The sequence below is a fragment of the Haliotis rubra genome, unplaced genomic scaffold (genome assembly GCF_003918875.1).
Source record: "Haliotis rubra isolate DU_JTF1 unplaced genomic scaffold, ASM391887v1 Scf16, whole genome shotgun sequence".
NCBI classification, from domain to species: Eukaryota; Metazoa; Mollusca; class Gastropoda; order Lepetellida; family Haliotidae; genus Haliotis; species Haliotis rubra.
The window spans coordinates 2,300,116-2,320,324 of NW_025765558.1; the positions used below are offsets into that span (position 1 = coordinate 2,300,116).

At 39.6% G+C, this 20,209-nt stretch overlaps 2 protein-coding genes across 2 annotated transcripts in view; one reads left to right on the plus strand and one right to left on the minus strand.

The window, feature by feature from the left end:
* Window positions 1–956: 956 nt before the first annotated feature.
* Window positions 957–14,693, minus strand: LOC124271393 (protein mono-ADP-ribosyltransferase PARP12-like). The gene is made up of 8 exons (XM_046706536.1): window positions 14,590–14,693; window positions 12,136–13,021; window positions 11,293–11,707; window positions 4,643–4,841; window positions 3,506–3,714; window positions 2,786–2,888; window positions 2,241–2,365; window positions 957–1,521 (listed from the first exon to the last, which is right to left on the minus strand). Exons 2-8 carry the CDS (start codon window positions 13,007–13,009, stop codon window positions 1,110–1,112), a joined length of 2,337 nt encoding a protein of 778 aa, XP_046562492.1. The 5' UTR covers window positions 13,010–13,021; window positions 14,590–14,693; the 3' UTR covers window positions 957–1,109.
* A 134-nt stretch (window positions 14,694–14,827) lies between these two features.
* Window positions 14,828–20,209, plus strand: part of LOC124271321 — an 83,301-nt gene continuing 77,919 nt past the window's right edge. Inside the window, 1 exon segment of the mRNA XM_046706417.1 lies at window positions 14,828–14,958. Within this exon segment, the coding sequence (XP_046562373.1) occupies window positions 14,836–14,958 (123 nt within the window). The 5' untranslated portion in view covers window positions 14,828–14,835.

The following is a 20,209-nucleotide window of genomic DNA, read 5'->3' on the forward strand; positions in this document are numbered from 1 at the left end:
CCATGTGTGTAAGTGGAGGTAAAACCCAGGTACATGTACATGTATCTTTGTCAGGTCTGATAATAAATTACTAGTATTTGAAGAAATAAATCAAGGCTATTAATAGAGACAAAACATGTTTTCAGTCAGTATTTCAAAACAAACAATTGATTTTTTAACCCCAAAGTAGGAAATAATATTTCAAATTTCAAATTTTCTCACATTAAGAATTTCAACATTGCATACAAAGTAATTGTGTAAATATAATCACTAAAGCCTTCTAGACCGTCTTTTATTGGTCTTGCTGTCATTGAAATACAAATCTCCTCTACCATGGCATAACACTTGCTATCATTGCAACATATTTGGGATTACTCTTTCTCTGTAAACTCGAGATTCTAGTACATTTTGGGATTTGGAATCAAACCCACACTTTCACTGTCAGCACCTAATCCCCAGCACACAAAGTCAGCCATCTTACCCTCTGAGCCACCGTGGCTTCCACAAAATGGAAGTTGGACAACTAGTAGTCTTAAAACACAAAATCAGTCTAGATCTAGAGAGGTACTTTGTGTACCCTCTGTAAACTGATACATGAATATACAATGCATTTTAGAAACTGGTAAAATGCATGTTACATTTGGGAATACACACTCAGAATAGTGCAGATTCTAGTACCATTCAGGGCTCGAAAACTAACTCTCAGAATGAGGAAGGTAATCGTCACCACTAAATGTAAGCAATCATTGGATTTAGCTCTAACAGGATTTATCTAGGATCACATACCAAGTGTTACTGACAGGGAGATTGGGAAACAATCACAGTCATGTTTAAAAATGTTATTGTTGTAACAACGTTAAACCATTTCCAGGTCCCTTCAAATTGATTAAGTTTAATTATCTTAATTCAGTGTTGGAATCTTTGAAGAAATTAACTGTGGGAATCTTTACAGCCTATTGGGAAAAGCCTCTTCTAGGAAAATCCCTGCCAAAACCATATGACTTGGCAAATTGGGCAATTTTTACCAAATACGAAGATTTGAGTCTGAATATTCACTGCCGAGCAGGTCTAGACAAATATCTACTGAAAGAAGCATTATCTGCTAAAGTCATTCAAGATACAGAACATTCTCAATCGTAGGATATGAGATATTCTGGGTATGACTGTTCTGGTGAGAAGATAACAAAGATGGAAGGATCTGACGGATCATTCACACAAGAGTCGTACAGCTCATACTCATTCTGTGCACTTTTGGGAGGAGGACGCACATAATCAGGACTTCCTCTTGCACTTTCTCCAACAAGAACTTTCGCGACAAACATTTTCTTTTGTGATTCTGTTTGTTCAGTGTATGAGTCAGAATATTTAGCATCTCTTGCAAAATAGCTTCCGCGTCCATGCCTCGTGCCAGTTGTTCTTCCGCTAAATCGGGAGTCAAAGCCCTGGTGGCAGATGGGATCGATGTATTGTTCCAAAGTTCCATGAAACAGGCTCATTTCCTTCACAGGTTTTCCCGCCTTGATTGTCATTTGGCCGTTTCTCCTGTTGGTGTGACACAGCAGTTGAATTACTCACAAAAATAGATTTATGCATTATGAAATAGAAAAACACCCTCATGTTTCATATAATTGTAGTTAATTTGTCATGTAAGGATAGATTATCTATAGTAATAATAAGAAAGTGTTAGAATTTCAAGTCATGTTCACATGCACACAGGATTTTGTCTCACAGGGTGTTGACCCATGAAGATCCGGGTTAGAATTGATCTTCAGTAACCCATGCTTGTCGTAAGAGGTGACTAACGGGATCAGGTGGTCAGGCTAGCTGACTTGGTTGACACATGTCATCGTATCCCAGTTGTATAAATCGATGCTCATGATGTTAATCAATGGATCGTCTGGTCCAGACTCTATTACTTTCAGACCGCTGCCATATAGCTGGAATATTGCTAAGTGCAGCGTTAAACAACAACCACACCAAAATTTAACCAATTGAAGCTCTCATAAAATCCTTTTTAATCTGAAAAATAGTAACGGATGCGACAACAAACTTATTGCAACCCAAAAGAGTCCTTCATCTATATATTGAATGATGGTATAGAGGTTAAAAATGGTGAGCACATTTTTTCATAAATATCCAATAAGGTTTTACGATGTTGGCACACCAGGTTTTACATTAATACCTCTATACATGCAACAAAATATTGAAATCAGTACTGCATGTATGTCATATTCACAAAGAAACATTAAATGCATACTCACACATAGTAATTAGCCCACAATTCTCCATTTTCAATGCGCTTGATTGATTTGATCACTCTGCTGCTTGGGAGAGTTTTGTAGAAAAGATCTTTTACTTTTTTGTATTCTTCTGTGGTGCCATCAACCTTGAACAGACAAACACAGTGTCTCAATGTGGAATGACTTCATTTTACTGACAAACAATACAGAATATACAGAAAATTATGGTTGACATATGCCAATGTATCCAAGTTAGATCAATGCTCATGCTATTGATCACTGGATTGTCTGGTCCAGACTCAATTTATAGCTGGTGCCATATAGCTGGAATATTGCTGAGTGCAGCATTAAACAACAAACCAACCAACCAAATCACGCCACTTTCAGCAACACTAGCAGTTCGGTTGGTGAGGACAACAGAAATGGGCTCAAAGCATTCTACCTATCAGGGGAATTGAACCTGAGTGTGTGGCATGACAAGCGAACACTTGACCTACTAGGCTAGCTGTGCCTCTATGGTTTTGGATGCTGAAGGAAGAAGACCTGCTATATACAAAGGTACTCACATCGGGACGGCTAAAATGAGCGAAAAGTTGTTTGGTTGACTTGAACTTCTTGCAGCTCCATACATCCGGCACTTCGACACTGTCAGAGGATGGTGCCACGTTCCTGATAATGAAAGGTACATCATCAGATACTACACATCATCAGACTTATGTGAGCATGAAATTAAAGTGAAATAGGATAATGTCTCTGGTGGAGGTGTAAGGTTATGCTGAGACTGCAAAAGAGCTGTGAAATGATTCATATCCCGACACATTACAATAATTTCTTTTTTTTCCTTTCTTTTTTTCAATTGTATTTACTCTGGCTCTTGAACAGTTCCAGTTATTATTCACATGTTTTACAATCAATCAATCAATTAATCTATTTTTTTGGCAGTTAGTAACTTTCATTTTAAATTTCTGCCAATATCTAAAATGACATTATATGCTGATTGAAAAACCTATAGATCATCCTCATGGATCAGATGCTTACCATTTACCTGAAGTGGCTATCGCTGATGAAACAATTAAAATTTCGCAAAATTAACCTATCAAATTAGATAAACAGTGGCTAGAATATTTAGTAAAAAGGCAGCATTGGAGACAAGTTTAAACCCTGGTTGACCACATCTTATCAGATAAACATTTTGCATCCCTTATTTGGAATGCTTGTATACAGCAGTGACTCTGGGAGACGACATATTGTCCTGTGTGAAAAAATATATGTGATAATAAACAAACCTGTTTTTCAAGTCTCCCTTCTTGTAGAAATATGGCCGCCTTCTGACATTCCGTACTGTCTTGACCTGTGTGTTGTCCTGTGTCATTGTGGACAAGTTGAGGTTGTAGCTGTACTCAGCTGTATTGAAGTCAATAGATCCCTTGGGATCAGCTAAATACTCCTTCTCGATGGCCTCACTGTCTATAGTCGAGGTGAAACCACGAAAATCCTGTAACATGCAGAGTGAGTGAGTGAGTGACTGAGTCAGACACTTTCAGCAATATTCCAGCAATATAATGGAGGGGAACATCATAAATGGGCTTCACACATTGTACCCATGTTGGGAATTGAACCCGGGTCTTCGGCGTGACGAGCGAACGCTTTAACCACTAGGCTAAGCCACCAACCTTAGGATGAGACAGTTCCGGCAGGATGGTATTTTGTGTGTTGTTTCAACACTATGGAATACTCCTATATGAGCTGTAGATGTCAGCCATAAGACAGTGGTCCATAAATATTCAAGAGTGGACCCAATCCACCGCTTGACATCATGAGCATCGATCTACGCAAATGTGATCCAATGACGAGTATCAAGAAGGCAAGTCACCATCATGACCACCAATCACTTTAGTCACTTCTTACAAGAAGCATGGGTTTATACTGAAGACAAATTCTAGCCTGGATTTTCACTGGTATCTAAAGGAGACATGGATAGGTCGGTCTTATGTACAAGTAATCATAAGTTGTAAAGTGGGCTATCTGTGTATTTGTCTGTGGAATTGTAGAAAAACATAGTTTTCCTGATCTTAAGTGGACATACCAGCCCAGCTGGGCCAATTTTGGAACACGGTGCCCCAAACTGTTTGTAATCAATGTGCCTGAAGCAAACGTTGAGGTGATGGGGTAGCCCAGTGGTTAAAGCATTTGCTCATCAAGATGAAGACTTTTGAATCCCCACATGAGGACAATGTGCAGCCCCTGTATGGTGTCAGCTGCCGTGATATTGCTAAAAGTGGCACAAAACTTAAACTCACCCACTACAATATACCTAAAATGCTGTACAAATTGGAATGAAACTTTGACCATTGACAGAAAAGCATTGAGTATTTCAGGCCTAATTGAACCACTTTTGGCTGTACCTCTGTTGTAAATCTAACCTTTACTCCATACTCTGTCCAGTCTCCAAACTGAGTCTCCCAATACCACTTCCAGTCTGTTATCCACTTGTGAACCACAGGTGTTGTACTCGGATCCTCAGATGATAGGGTGGACAGTCGACGAATGTCCATTTCAGCGTCCTCCCCACTTCCTGTCATAGGGTCATCAGTGAAGCTGATTTTAATAACTCCACCAAATCTGACAACAACAAAATCATTCAAGACAATTTGACATCATTTTGCGAGCAGAAGACACATGAAAACAATTATGCTTGCTGAAGACAGTTGAAAACAATCAGGCTTGCTGAAGACAATTGAAAACAATTATGCTTGCTGAAGACAACTGAAAAAATGATGCTTGCTGAAGACAATTGAAAACAAATATGCTTGCTGAAGACAACTGAAAACAATTATGCTTGCCCCAATGGGGAGTGTTGCGCTTAATCTTACGTACTGTCTTACATCTGTTCAAGATGATGTAAAAAATATCCAGCAAATGCAAAATGTAATTTTTTGAGTAAAATTGATATTTTATACTTATCCTGACTCATGCTTAATATGCTTGTCTCCTCCTCTATGCGGATGATAGTGGAACACTTGAAATCCCTTGTAGTTCCCTTGAAGAGGACGTAAAAGAACACTCACCCACAAGTTGCCTCCCTTGCATACTTTCCCACAAAAACAGTCATATGACCAACCATGCTTGTCACTCTCTCCGTAATATACCCAACACTTGGATCTACCGTGAAATCCAAAGTGCCATTCAGTGGGGAGGTTGGGAGGGCTTGACATCATGAGTCAGGATAAGTATAAAATATCAATATTACTAAAAATATTACATACTTTTCCTTATCCTGACTCATGCTTAAAGAACAAATAAACTTTGTTTTTTTGTACTCTCTTAACTATTACATTTGAAAGATTTGTCGTTAGTCTAATTTCATCTTTAAAAAGTTAATTAATACCGAGCGATTAAAAGTTGCCAAAAAGTCACCCGCCAATGAAACCACAGACATGTTACGAAACTCTGTCGCCAGAGCATTGCAGTGACGTCATATGAGGAAGGATTTTCAGTTAGTTGTATAGAAAGTGTGTAGCAAGTTCGTCATTTTGATGATTTCTCGACATCAACGAAGACATGCAGAATTGTTGCGTTGTCTTCAATTGCTCCTAGGGGTCGGGGAATGGTGTCACCATGCACAGATTTCCACAGGACCCCACAGTTTGTGCTAAATGGGTTATGCTTGTGAGTGCGAAGCGAGTGTTTTGGAAGCCTGAAACGATATCTTACTTGTGTTCAGATCGCTTCACGGAAGTTAAAGAATCAAAACTACTTACTAGTTGTAGTAAAATATGTATATGATTGATGACCATAAAGATTTTCCATGACACAACTTGTAACATAACGATTTCTTCCTCGGAAGTGAGGTTGTGGTCGAAGTAACAATAATATTGTAAGTAGTATTATATTGACACCCACTTCGCTTCCACGAGAGAAATTGTTTTGTTATAAGCTATATCATGCAAAATCCTATTGGCCATCAATCAAACACATATTTTACTGCCAGTAGAAAGTAGTTTTGATTTTGTAACTCGGTGAAAACAAACCTAAAGAGCATTTATCCTCAGACTGGCGGATGTTCGCGACAGGGCGCCGCCATTTTTGTAAATCGTAAAGTCACAGGCTAAAGGCTGTTAGAATTAATGAGATTATGGTTTGTGTTCATGAAGTTTGAAAATCAAAACAACTTTCTACTCGTAGTTACATATGTATTTGAATCATTACCAAAAGAATTTTGCATGACACAACTTATAACATAACGATTTCTTTCACGGAAGCGAGGTGGGGGTCGAAGTGACAATACTGCGCGATAAATTTCTTGCTACATTCACTTGGTTAACATCCACTCACCAGTATGTAGATACTAGTCAATGTACGTCTTTATATTTGGTCTTATAATCCTAATTAGTTTATTATCATACTTGTATGCATTTTGAAACTAAATAAAAAGCAGACGATCTGCTGATACTTATAGTGAATTTATAACAGGACTGTAATATCTAGACATTTTATAGTTTGCCAATGTGAATCATAATTCACACATACGCCCTGAATAAAAACAAAATGCAAATATTAAAATGAAAAGAGATGAAAGTTATAGGAACAATGTCAGGCTATTACCTTGTTCGAGGAATGTATCCATCAATATCCACAAAAACGAGTGATATGCCATTCATCTGCAGCTGTTCCAAGTGATGTGTCTTTTAACAGTCTAATATACGAAAAAATGATACATCGTTTCAGGTATTTCACGTTGGTGTATAGTCTCATTGGTCACCCAAGATAGCACACCTGGCAACTAATTGCATAATGTCCGCCATTCTTTAAAAAAAAGTAATTTAGTTAGCCAATAATGAACAATCAATCAATGTATTGGCGGTTAATCCTTTGAAAGAAGGACGTTGCATTTACACAGACACAGACACGACAGAGTGTATTTAGTATAGATTAGTAAATCTACATACATAAACACTACCTTTTTACAAATCCGCTGTGTAAGATAAAAGTAATTAATCAATCAGCGTGTTATCGGTTAATCGTTTGATCGATGTTTATAATGTTGAATCTTTACTCCAGACACAAGAAATGCCAAATGGGAACCTTTGTCGGGTGATCTAAGTGGTGTTACCACTAATTATGCCTGTTATAAATTCATTAACTGACCATCAAGTGAATGATGACAAATAACGTGTAGGTTTATACCACCTAACACGGGTTACAACAAGGGAGTATTAATTGCTGTATTGCATGCAATTTTAATTGCATGTGAAAACTTATGGGCCGACATTGTTTTGAGAATACAAACAGAACTTCATTGTTGCATAAGAAATACATATAAGCATTTGCTGTGTGCTAAAACTGTATGTACCTACTTACCCAAGTAAATTTTCAGATTCTTCTAGCAATGGCAAAGTGGGATTGTTTAGTTTACTGATTCAAATAAATCAAATGTCAATTTTTAATATCATACGTAATAGACGTCATATTGTTACATGACATGATTCAATATCGAGGTAAAAAAAAGAAAGAAATGGGATCAATTTGGATAAGTCATTATACCATTCAGGCATTAGAAAACCTGAAAAAGCCCACACTGCTTTGATACTTAATTACAATTAGACAAGAACTACCGGGGAAATTTTCAAATAACTGCATCTGATGGGCATCCACCCTTCTTAATGTCGCACTGTTTAGGTTGAAGAAATTACCGTGATGAGCAAGGCTGATCATCCTTTTAACTATCACTAGCGTCTGGCTCGAACAAATAAGGGCTAGCGACACCAAGCAATTTTGACAGAATGGTCTATGAAAACAAGTTGTAACTCGGAAACTAGGCAAAGCAGGAGACAAAATTAAATGACAGTAGATTGTGAGAACATATAGCTTTCATTTTTCACAACAGTTGTCACGATTTCAGGTTTATACAAAAAATGTAAACAAGATAATTTACCCCCTGAAATGTAGATGAATTCTGCATCGGCCCTCATATCTATTCCTCATATGATGTCACAGAGTAGCCCCGCTTGTATTGGTTGAAATTTCTTCGCGCGGGTGAGAATTGTGCACTGTTGTCAAAAAGGTCGATTTAAGTTAATTAAAGATCGAAATGAGAAGCTTTAATGACGGGGTTTCATTTATAACGATGCCAATAAGTGATTTATGTATTTGTACCCTCCTATAGTATATCTGATCTTTAATATGCTTCCAGAATCTGACGGATTGGTGGTGGGTCAGGCCACAACTTCGGATTTATCGGCTGTCCTAGATACGTCCTGTATCTCCCCCAATGGAAACTATGTAAGGGCACTACTAATGATCCTGTTCTTCCAACTTTCATCTGTCAACTCAGGGGACCACATCTTGTCAGACTTCTCAAAGACAAGTGAATCTAACAGATTCATGTGGATTTAAGATATAGTAGAATGTCTTTGTAATATCTATAGCAACTCATGTATTATGATATCTCCTTAATCATAATAGTTCCGACCCTTTCCACGTACGAGTATTTCCTATACAAGTACAGGGTCTTAATCACTCATGCTAGCCTGCTCTAGACGTACACATGGACTCTCAACCAAGACTCTTCAGAGTGAAGGTATCATTAAGTCATGTGATAAAAAAGGGTGTCTGCCAGGATATTCTTTGCTCCAGGAATGTGACACGCCTTTATCCAAATATTCAAATTGTCCACTATGTCGAACAGTTGGCACACGAGCTGTAGCAGGTTTGACGATCTTGTTGAGCCACTGTGGAATTGTCTGTGTGCACTGTCAATATTTTGTTGATCAGGAAGCTCGACTAATATTGTAAGGCGTTGATCACTGCTTTCAATTCCAGTAGACTGATGTGAAGAAGTTGTTCTCTTCTCGACCACTTTCCTGCAGCTATCTTGTTCCCGAGGTGTGCTCCCCAACCTTGTAGAGACACGTAGAGATGAGTATTGCAAGCCGGCTCTATTAAACAGGTTCCTCCACAAACATTCGACCTGTAAGTCCACCATAACAGACACGGCTGTAGACTTTCCGGCAGGGTTATCGGCTCTGTACTGTTGAGATGGGCATTCAGAAATCGCTGTAGTGGGCGCAACTGTAATCTTCCTCTGCGGGTCAAATCTTGCGTTAAGGTGAGTAAACCCAAAAGACACTGCCATGTTAGGAGCTTCAGTGGAGAGATGACTGCTTGCGGGATCATGGCTTGTATCTTGATCAAACGATCTTCTGGGACTATGATGCAATTCTCTGTTATGACAAACCTTATTCCTAGAAATTGTAGATCTCGTTTGGGTTCCAACTCCGACTTCAGTAGGTTCACTAGCCATCCTAGCTGTGTGAGCAGTCTGATGGTGAAGTCCAGCTGTAGCTTGAGTTGGCTGGCTTCCTGATGAGCTTGTATTCCGTCGTCCACATAAAAAGCACTGCGTAGGCCTCGATGATGTAAAAAGGCGACGATGGGCTTGGTCACTCGTGTAAACGATGGGGCTGAAGATATTCCAAACGGCAGGACTTTCCACTGGAAGTGTTGACCTTTGAACAGGAATCTTGATACTTTCTTGAGTCCTGATGTATAGGAATGTGAAGATATGCATCCTAAAGGTCTAAGCTGGCTAAGTAATCTGCTGGACGAATGAGACGTCGGAGTTGTGAAAGATGAATCATCTTGAACCTTTCGGGTTTGAGAAGATAATCTTGGTTGAACTTTTTCATATTGTAAATCAGCCTGAACTTCTCCTTGGAATTCTTCTTGGGTACTAGGAAAATTGGGGAGTAAAACCCGGGTAGGAACTGATCTTGATCTAATACTTCGATGGCATTCTTTTCTGGCTGAGTGTTGACAGCCTCTCCTAACTTCTCTGCTTGTTCGTCTGCGTAATTGAAGATCAGCGGACTGCATGTCAACGGAGGTGTGGCCTTCAGTTGGATTCTGTAACCTTGTTGTAGGGAAATGGCTGGGGGTGGAAGACTCCAGTCGTTCCGAACCCCATCTTCAACGTCTAGTCTCTCTGGAACCTCTGGGAGCACGTCCTCTCCCAGAGGCAAATCTTGTATTCCCGGCTGGACGACGAAAGGAACCTCTCGCACCTCTTGAACTGGAATATTTCCTCTCCTTGGCCTTCTGTACCCCTGCGAACTTGGACTTGTTACTGTACCTGTGATAGGTCTGACAAATGACATTCGCTAAAGTGTCGATCGACTTGATCATCATCACTTCCCTTGAGTCGTGCGTGACTTCCCTGGCAATATCTTCGATTCCTCAGCCGAATATAGTAGGCACTGACCACGGGGCTCTAAGGAGTGGCTTGGTGAATCTTTCCCTCCATGAGCACGATGATAGGAGACCTTGTCTTCTTAAGAGGGTAAGGCCCGCAGATGTAGGCCAGATGTTTGAGATGAAATGCTGATCTCTCTTCTGGGTAAGCAGCGCTGAAAGGATCATCCTGTCTTCCTCTGATCGTGAGTTCTGGAACTTTGAGATGAGCGCCTCGTTGATTGCTCTGGATCGTGCTGGGCCGAAAAACGTTTGCCTGGTAGTGGTGTCCAACTGGGCAATCTTCTTATCATCTACTTTATAAGTCTTGCTGCGACTATCGTTGATAAGCCTGTAATTTTCATCCAAGTCCGGCGCTCTCATAAACGGCTCCATGTGGTGTGGCGATACAGCAAAATTTAGACTAAGGGATAAAAAAACAAAAGGATATAGTGCCGTATAGGGACTCCCAATTCCCACAGCCATCCACCAGGGTGATGCAGGAGAGAGTGACAAGTATGGTTGGTCATATGACTGTTTTGGCGGAAAATAAACAAGGGAGGCAAATCGTGGGTGAGTGTTCTTTTACGTCCTCTTCAAGGGACTACAAGGGATTTCAAGTGTTCAACTATCGTTCGCATAGAAGAAGGAGACAAGCATATTAAGCATGAGTCAGGATAAGGAAAAATAATAGAAATACAGAGCCAAAATGCAGAACTATCAGTCATTTCTTAACAGATATCTTAAACTTTACCCCAAATATCCATATTTAGCATTTCTAGTAGAAATACAGGGCCTTTATCATATTAATAAAATGCTAATTACTGACAAAATGGATACTTACTTGACAAAGCATTCAATTTTGTCTGGCTGACAAAAGTTCATTTCTATGTTGGTGTTAGTTTCCTCATCAAAATCCTTCCATTCTTGCCGACAGTCAGCTTTTCCTTGTTTCTTCCGACACTGCCACTGGTATATCATGTCCTTGTGATGTTTCATGCAGTTGTCGCCATACCAACACTTCCCTTTTAAGAAAAAAGTACAAATATCCAGGGTGTCCTTGTCAGATGTCTGTGAAACCTGTTTGTCATAGGAAGGTCTTCCCATGGACTGTGACCTGGTCTTCTGATTGGACTTTGGTCGAGTTCCGTCATTTCTTTGTCCTTGGTTTTGATGCTGGGGATCTAGCATCTTTCTTCTTGGTCTTCCTCCGGCTCTTTGAGATTCATGCTGTTGTGGCATCTGTGGTCCTTGGGGTTCTGTGTGAGGACGAAAGGGTTGCCCTTGTTTCCGAGCTGGACTTCCATAACGATTTGGGAGGACATTGGGAGGCCCATATCCTGGATTTCTTTGATGATGAATGTCAGGGGGATAAGGATTTGGGAGTGTGTTGGGAGGCCCATATTCTGGGTTTCTTGGATGGTATATGTCAGGGGGATAAGGATTTGGGAGGACATTGGGAGGCCCATATTCTGGGTTTCTTGGATGGTATATGTCAGGGTGATAAGGATTTGGTGGATTAGGATACGGACCTTGGGGGGCACTCATACTGGAAGGATAGGAGCCATATCCTGCTCTCACAGGTCCATAATATTGGTTTCCGGACTTCCTCCACTGCCAGGAGGATATCCATATGGGTCTTGTGACGGGTGCATATTCGGAGGGGGACAACCATAACCATAGTTACCATACTGATCTTGAGGCCCGTAGTCAGCATCTGAATCAGCTGGTGAAGGGGAGCGTACTCTCCGGTTTCTTTTAGGACCTAATGATCTAGATCTTGGTCCTCTTGCAGATGGCTGAGTGCAGTCTGGCAAAGATGTTACTGAGCTGTGTCTGCTTAGAGGTCTCTCAGTGGACGTGTCAAATAAGGTTCTGAGGTCATTCAGAATTTCATTCTCAGGTCGCTGGCAGCCAATACCATATTTGACCAGGATGCTGGTTACATTTGGATCATGGATGTTGTGGCTCCTCTTACACTTGCTACCAAACTTGCATGAACCGGACAGGTAATGGTGGCAGAGATGTAGAAAGGAACAGGTTGTTCTATTGCATCCCTTTTCTATGTTGTAGTAAGAACAGATTCCTGGTTTGGTAAGAAAGGTGCGGTTTTCTATGCACCTTAATATTATCTTGATCTCAAGATTACTCAGCCTGTCCATAAGATAGGACTGTAGAACTTGCAGGTTGTGTGTTGTTTGAAGGTTGTGGCCATATACACATGTCCCTTTTGCCTGAAACTTGCACGAGTCTGACAAAAGGAAGAATTTGCATATGTGAAGAGCATCACAGACACCTTCTTGGTTACAGACACCATTTTTTGTGGAATGATCCTCACAGATGGGTACTGGTGCAGACAGGAAAACAAGGCTGCCAGGAAGCTTTGGTTCTTGTATTTGAAATACTGGATACTTCTCAAGAAATTTCTGAAGGCCTTGGCAGCTTTTTATGTTGAACCCATCTTTATTGAGGTGACTGAAAAGCTGCTTCAAAGATGTCCTACAATTACACCTGCACAGCACTCTCATCACGCAAATGGCAGCATCGTCGTTTGAGGCCATTGAGCTCAGTGTCTGAAACATGTAAGATCATGCTATAAAATCACGATTGCCACTGTCGACGTCATGACAGCCACCGTCGCCACTACTTCCCCCCAAATGACACATTTATACAAATAATATAAATTTGAACATTATTCATGGACTGGTGACATATTATGATACATATTAGCGCTGGTACGGGTCCAAATTTTCTACCCGGGTACCCCACCCCCTATTACCCTACCCTACCCGTAATGTTAATTCGTGACATCAAATTTGCAAGAAATAGCATTATATTCTTCAGCTCTGAGGCTAAAATTTCGCTTTTTTCAATGCCTTATCCATGTATTTGGCCTACATTCAAAAGAAGTGACGTAAATTATGTCTAAATTTTCAAAGACAATACAACCTTTTAATCATGAAAGAATAACATATTACATTGTTTAATCTATTAGTCACATGATCATAACGGGTCGGGTATTGAGACGGGTACCCAGGTCCAACTCATTACCCACCTGTCCTGGGTATCCGAGTTACCCTTCCCAGCCCTAATACATATATTCCAGCATTATTATGATCATGGTGATAGGGTACACGAGTATTGGCTTCATAGGTCAACAGGTGAGCGAGTGAGTGTTTGGGTTGATTCCTTTTCGAACGAATAAATCGAGTTATCGTCATAAAACAAAATATCATGTGACTAACAATGGACTCGGGTAGTCACGTGGGTATCCAGTACAACCGAATTTATCCAGGCCAGATTTATTGTTGTTTCACTTTGAAGGACAAACACACCAACGTGGGAATAATTTTTTCGACTGAAGCAACCCAATAAAATTCATTATATTTTGTGAACATTACTTCCATAGACATTTATACCACTCTGAAACCAAATCCTGCGTACACCGCAATCACTCTGTATTAATATAACACATTAAACCTCTGTGTCACGTAATTTTATTACATGTTATCTTCTAGTTATATGATGTAAGGATATTTCTAACTTCTTTGAGTGGCATTTTAGAAGTTGGGAAGTACAATATAGAACACACTTTATGGATAACAACTTGTACTCACGAATAAAAAGAAGTTGTTATCAATAAAGTGTGTTCTATATTGTAGGATATTTCTAAGTGACAATGTTTAATTTTGTGTGATCACTAATCTACATACTGGAATCAGAGACCATATAATAGAGGGACGGCCCTCCGCAACAGTTTATCACTAACCATCAGCGCTACAGCCTGGCATGTAACTGATACACATCGACACCCTGCTGCTAACTTCCCTCTATTATATGGTCTCTGCTGGAATATAGGATTAAACTATTTGAGATGTTTTCGTATATAATAATAATACATTTGTAAAGCGCCTACTATCCACCTTACAGATGCTCAGTGGGACAAATACAGTGATAAAACTGAACATATATACATAAAACAGAGAATGAATGGATTATCTACTGGTACACAGATAGAAATAGGTGAGTCTTAAGCTGTGATTTAAAGGTGTCTTTTTTTAAGTGGTTGTATTTCTGAGGTTTTGGGGAAGCGAATTCCAGAGTTGTGGGCTGACGAAAGAGAAGGCGATATTATACTTACGCGATTGAATAAAACACCCACAAAATTGCTAATCTGTCTCAATTCTTTCCTTGCCTAAAACGAAAGTGTACTACGAAGAAATGCAATCGGAGCTCCTACACATCATTGTTGTTGATATGCCCGATAGCCTTCACTGAGTTTTGCCGGTTTAACCCGAGAAGTTCCGACTGCTCAGAAATCATCGCCTAATAATAGAGTTATTTCCCTTTATGGGAATTCCCCAAATTACATACGGGCAATGAAAACATGTCGGCTCCCTCCATGAGTATCAGCTTGGCTCGTCAAATTAGGAAACTTAGGAAGAAACTGAGACAAATAGAAAACCTCGAGAGACTAGGCAGACAACTTTCCGAAGAGGAGCGCCTAAAGGTTTGTACAAATGAAAGCCGCGTTTGCTCTTTGAGGTTGAAAATGGTAGGACACGTCATTCAATGGCACCGATGCAGATGAAAATGTGTAACCACCAAACCATGCAAAATGAGTCATTTGGTAAGGTTCAGTTTAAAAGCTGAAATATGTATATTCTATTGCTTATTTTGAGAACAATTAATATGAAACAGTAACGGAACAATTCCGTACAATTCCCATGTCAGCTGTGGCTGAACATCTCTATGACTGAACTTTTGAAGTCTCGGAAGCGTCATTGTTGTTCTACTGCTGTTTGAAGCAGAGTTTGTTTTTGTTGTTTTCATCCATCTGTGGCCAGTGTTATTCAAGAAAAATGCTGGTAGAGTTAAGAAAACGCGATCATGTCCTATCCTATACTTCATTTATATATGATACTTTACTTTGATGTGAAATTTGATACCATGAGTAACTATCCCCACTTGTGTTCAACCTTTAATTTTGATTAATGTGACTCACTGAATCGCTGACTCGTGTATGCTTCACTTCTCACCAATGCACTGATTATGATGCAAAACTCTATGCATTATATGTGTCTAATATGTGTCTCATACAATTTTATGTGTCTTATATATGTGTCCAATATGTGTCTTATTAGAAGTGTTCACCTGTTCACCACACCATTTTCAACATTATTTAAACAAGAGTTGTTAAATCAATATTATCTCAATTACATAAAATTATTTAAGTCTAACTAACATGATCGGTCGGTCAGGCTCACTGACTTGATGGACACATGTCATTGTATACCAATTGCATAGTTCGATGGTCATGCTGTTGATCACTTAATTGTCTGGTCCAGACTCGATAAGTTACAGACCACCGCCATATAGCTGGAGTGTAGCGTAAAACTAAACACTCTCACTCACTCACTCAAGAACTTCACCTACCGAGAGACCAATATTCAGGCTTTAGCCTGCATTCAATATACATAAATTTCTTATGATATTTCTGTTGTTATAACTATATTTTTGCTTTCTATAGGAGTGACATATATTTGGCATATAACAGTACCCATAATGAAGACGATCATTTTATATCATATTTTTATTGAATATAGTATTAACTTACAATTTTAAAATAATCTTGAATTATGATAATAACCTTGAGCAAACATCCCCATCTGGAACTTCAGAGGAAAACTGAAAACATTCCTCTTCACGAGAGCATATAACTGAGCGCCTTTGAGCAGAGTCCTGGATAAAGGCGCTATATAAATATCTAGTTTATTATTTATTATTGTTGTACCAACAACACATCTATGACTTTGCTAGGTGTTGGTTGTTTCTTTCAGAACAGTTAGATGCATTATTTCATCCACCAGACCACATTATCAATGATTCATTCCTGGTTCTAAAGAAATTATCAAAATTTACAGTTCTCTACACCGTTACTTCACAAGACCCCCATACTTGGGGGTCCCCAGGATGTGTGAGTCGAGATAAAACCCTGGGATCTTAGTTCATAATTTTTTACCAGGGTGAAATGTGTAAATAATAACACAATATGTGTCAATTTGTTTTGTACATCTTTCAGTGTGTTGTATAAGAAAATACCTAAACACATTTGTGTCATTCTATTGCTTGAAACTTCTTGCACATACCAGCAGATAAAAGACAAAATGTTTCTCATGACTACTACAAAAAGACACTAACATTAGCATTAGACCATGTTAGATGTCATTCTGTCATAGACGTCTTTCAAAGATCCGGGGCGGTGGGGTAGCCTAGTGGTTAAAGCGTTTGCTCATCACACCGAGAACCCGGGTTCGATTCCCCACATGGGAACAATGTGTGAAGGCCATTTCTGGTGTCCCCCGCCGTGATATTGCTGGAATATTGCTAAAAGTGGCATAAAACTTAACTCACTCACTCACTTTCAAAGATCCGTAAAGAATTTTTGGTGAATGTCACGAAAAGGTGAAGGTCACAGGACAGAAATATATTCTGTAAATAATATATGAATATGGTATACACTTTCAGTACTGCACCACATCTGTCAGTATGGAATATGTCAAAGTGTAAACAAGCATTGAATTTACCAATAGGAATTTGACTTTGGCCAATCAGAAAGCAGCTTTTTCATCTTAATGGCACCAGTTTCAAAATCATGACTTCCATTCCAGACGACACTTTTGAAAAATATTTCCAAAAAGTTCTTCTTTCAAAATTTAAGAAAAAAGAAATTCCAACATATCTAACAGATGGCTGTATGGTAGTACTTCCCACTGGCTACTGAAGCCTCTTCCTTTTCAAATGTTTATCCAGCTGAAGTGAGAGACAGTTGATTTAGCATTTGGAATTAGTCACAGCTAGACTAACACTTGGTCTCTGAATATACAGTCGAGCACCGTTGTGTCGATATTCATGGGACCAGGAAAAAAATATCGAGTTATCCGAACTTCGAGGCATCCGACCAGGGCATATCATCACATATCACTATGAAAGAAAACAAAACTCTTCTCAGTATGTTTTGATTCGAAACTATAACCCCTTATCAGTAGTGTTTAGTCGTAACAGTGAGTACTTCCTAATTAATTCCTTCTTAATTAATCCTAATTAAATAACAAACAAGTGACACCTTCAACTCAATTAGCCCTAATTAGTTTACACTACCGCATCCCTTTGGTTCATGCCGCACCGTGTGGAAACAACCTCAATTCAGAGGGATACTTGCCCATGAAAGGTAGGTGAATATCTAGATTCTTTGCAAATATCGAGTTATAAGGGTAATTTGGCTGGTTGGGACCATGAAATTATATCGAGATATCCGAGAATCGAGATATCCGTGTCTAGTTAAAAGAACTTGAATAATGATAAATTATGAAGGATTTTGCCGGGACCGAGATGTTATATCAAGACAACTGAGATATCGAGTTATCAGAGTTCGACACAACAGTGCTCGACTGTACATAAGTTTTACAGAAACAAATGATTCCCTGTAAACTGAAAGGAGCCCCAGTGAGATTGGAGATTCAGAACCTGAGGGAATCTAGACTTGCTTCATTTAGGACTTTAGTATTGCAGGGAGGGCTAGACAGTGGGGAAAATAATGTGGTTCAGGGACCGTGAGACAGACTACCATACAGACTTCAACTGTACAGTATGCCATGAGTAAACCTTTCAATGTTGTATGGTTCTACACATTCATTCTTTCATTTTCACAGTCTACTGAGTGACATTCTCAATGGTTGGATGAAAGGTCATCCAGCATGACTTGTAAAACGATGTTCTCAGATATGTGCTTAGTGCTACGGAGTGTAGACTAACAGTAACACATAGTCGCTAAACTGAACATATATTAGAGTAAAAAGTTCCCAAATTATATTCATGAAATATAATTAATAAGAGCCCAGAGACTTTCTTCATTTCAGAAAACTGTAACTGTAGTAATCTAGGCTTGCCACATGCTCATCACGCTGAAGATCCGGGTTCTATTCCTCACATGGGTACAATTTGTGAATACCATTTGCTGTAATATTGCTAAAAGTGATGTAAAATTATACTCACTCACTCATATTTTGTTATCTGTATCAAACCAGCGGTTAACGGTTATCTCTAATTACCCAGGGACAGTGTGGCTGTTTCACACATGGTATTAATTACAGTGTCTAGACTAAGCAATGGAGAAAAGGCTTGTTGTCCAAGTGGCGTTAAACTCAGTTCACTCAGCTCTGACAGACCCGTGAAGATCCAGGATAGAATTAGTCTTCAGTTATGCATGCCTGTAACAAGAGGCGACTAACGGCAGTGTTCACGAATGGTGTTTCAAAGTAACAGGACATTGGGTCCTGTAAGTTTAAGATGTCTGTCTGACCCATTGAAAATTCACAGGACCCATGGAATAAAATTAAACACACATTTCAGATTTAACATTTCTTATAATTGGCATTGAAATTATTAACAAACATAAGAAAAATTAAGATAAAATAAACAGCAAACAAGTGTCACATGTCACATATAACAACTTCAGTCAAAGTCATTGTGAAATATACAGTCGGACACTGGGGCCGGTGGGCTGTAGACTTCTATCAGACCGTTGGCGAATCTGCCGGATTTGTCAGAGGGTCAGACACTATTCGTGAACACTGTAACGGAATCGAGAGGTCAGGCTCGCTGACTTGGCTGACACATGTCATCATGTCTCAATTGCGTAGATCAATGCTCATGCTGTTGATTACTGGATTGTCTGGTCCAGACTCGATTATTTACAGACCACCACCATATAGATGGAATATTGCTGGTGCTAAAGAACCAACCAACTGCTCTGTCACTGTTGTACATCACTTCTTATAACTTGAAACTCCTCATATCCCCAAATGGAAAACCAAGACATGTCATATTTCGTATTCTTGTGTACTTTATCAAATTAATTTCAGAATATAGGAACAAAATAGAGCAATATAATAGCCTTGTCATTATCAACGAAAACAGGTTCATTAATTGTTGAAATCTGTGATTGTTTAAGAACGACAAAAAACAAGGTAGGGCAGGTCAGGTATTCATTCACCACTGAGCAGTTAACTGGCAAACATTTAATTTTAGAGGTTTAGATTATCTGAACTAAGGGCCCAGTAGCATTGCATCAACAATGAATTTACTGTGTATTTGAGATAATTTGTGTGTCAAATACGCAGGTTTTCTGCATCATGGCAAACACTGAGTAAGTGAATGAGTGTGGTTTTATGCCACTTTTAGCACTATTCCAGCAATATCAAGGCGGAGCACACCAGTAATGGGCTCCACATAAGGGTGTGTTCAAGCAAGATGTTCTTCTGTTCTTGGGGGAAACGGCACAGGAAGTTGCAATGATATTTCAGGAGAATGAGGGCTGAGGCTAGTGTTGAGCAAGAGTGTTCAAGCAAGATGTTCTTCTGTTCTTGGGGGACACAGCACAGGAAGTTGCCATGACATTTCAAGAGAATGAGGGCTGAGGCTAGTGTTGAGCAAGAGTGTTCAAGCAAGATGTTCTTCCGTTCTTGGGGGACACAGCACAGGAAGTTGCCATGACATTTCAGGAGAATGAGGGCTGAGGCTAGTGTGGAGCAAGAGTGTTCAAGCAAGATGATCTTCCGTTCTTGGGGGACACAGCACAGGAAGTTGCCATGACATTTCAGGAGAATGAGGGCTGAGGCTAGTGGGGAGCAAAAGTGTTCAAGCAAGGTGTTATTCTGTTCTTGGGGGACACAGCACAGGAAGTTGCCATGACATTTCAG

Excerpts from the sequence above, each read along its gene's own strand:
- LOC124271393 (XM_046706536.1), bottom strand. The coding sequence starts at position 13,009 with ATGGCCTCAAACGACGATGCTGCCATTTGCGTGATGAGAGTGCTGTGC. Across the intron at positions 2,889-3,505 it reads AAGGGAGACTTGAAAAACAG|GAACGTGGCACCATCCTCTG; the intron begins GTTTGTTTATTA and ends TTTCATTATCAG. Across the intron at positions 1,522-2,240 it reads TTGTGGGCTAATTACTATGT|GAGAAACGGCCAAATGACAA; the intron begins GTGAGTATGCAT and ends TCACACCAACAG.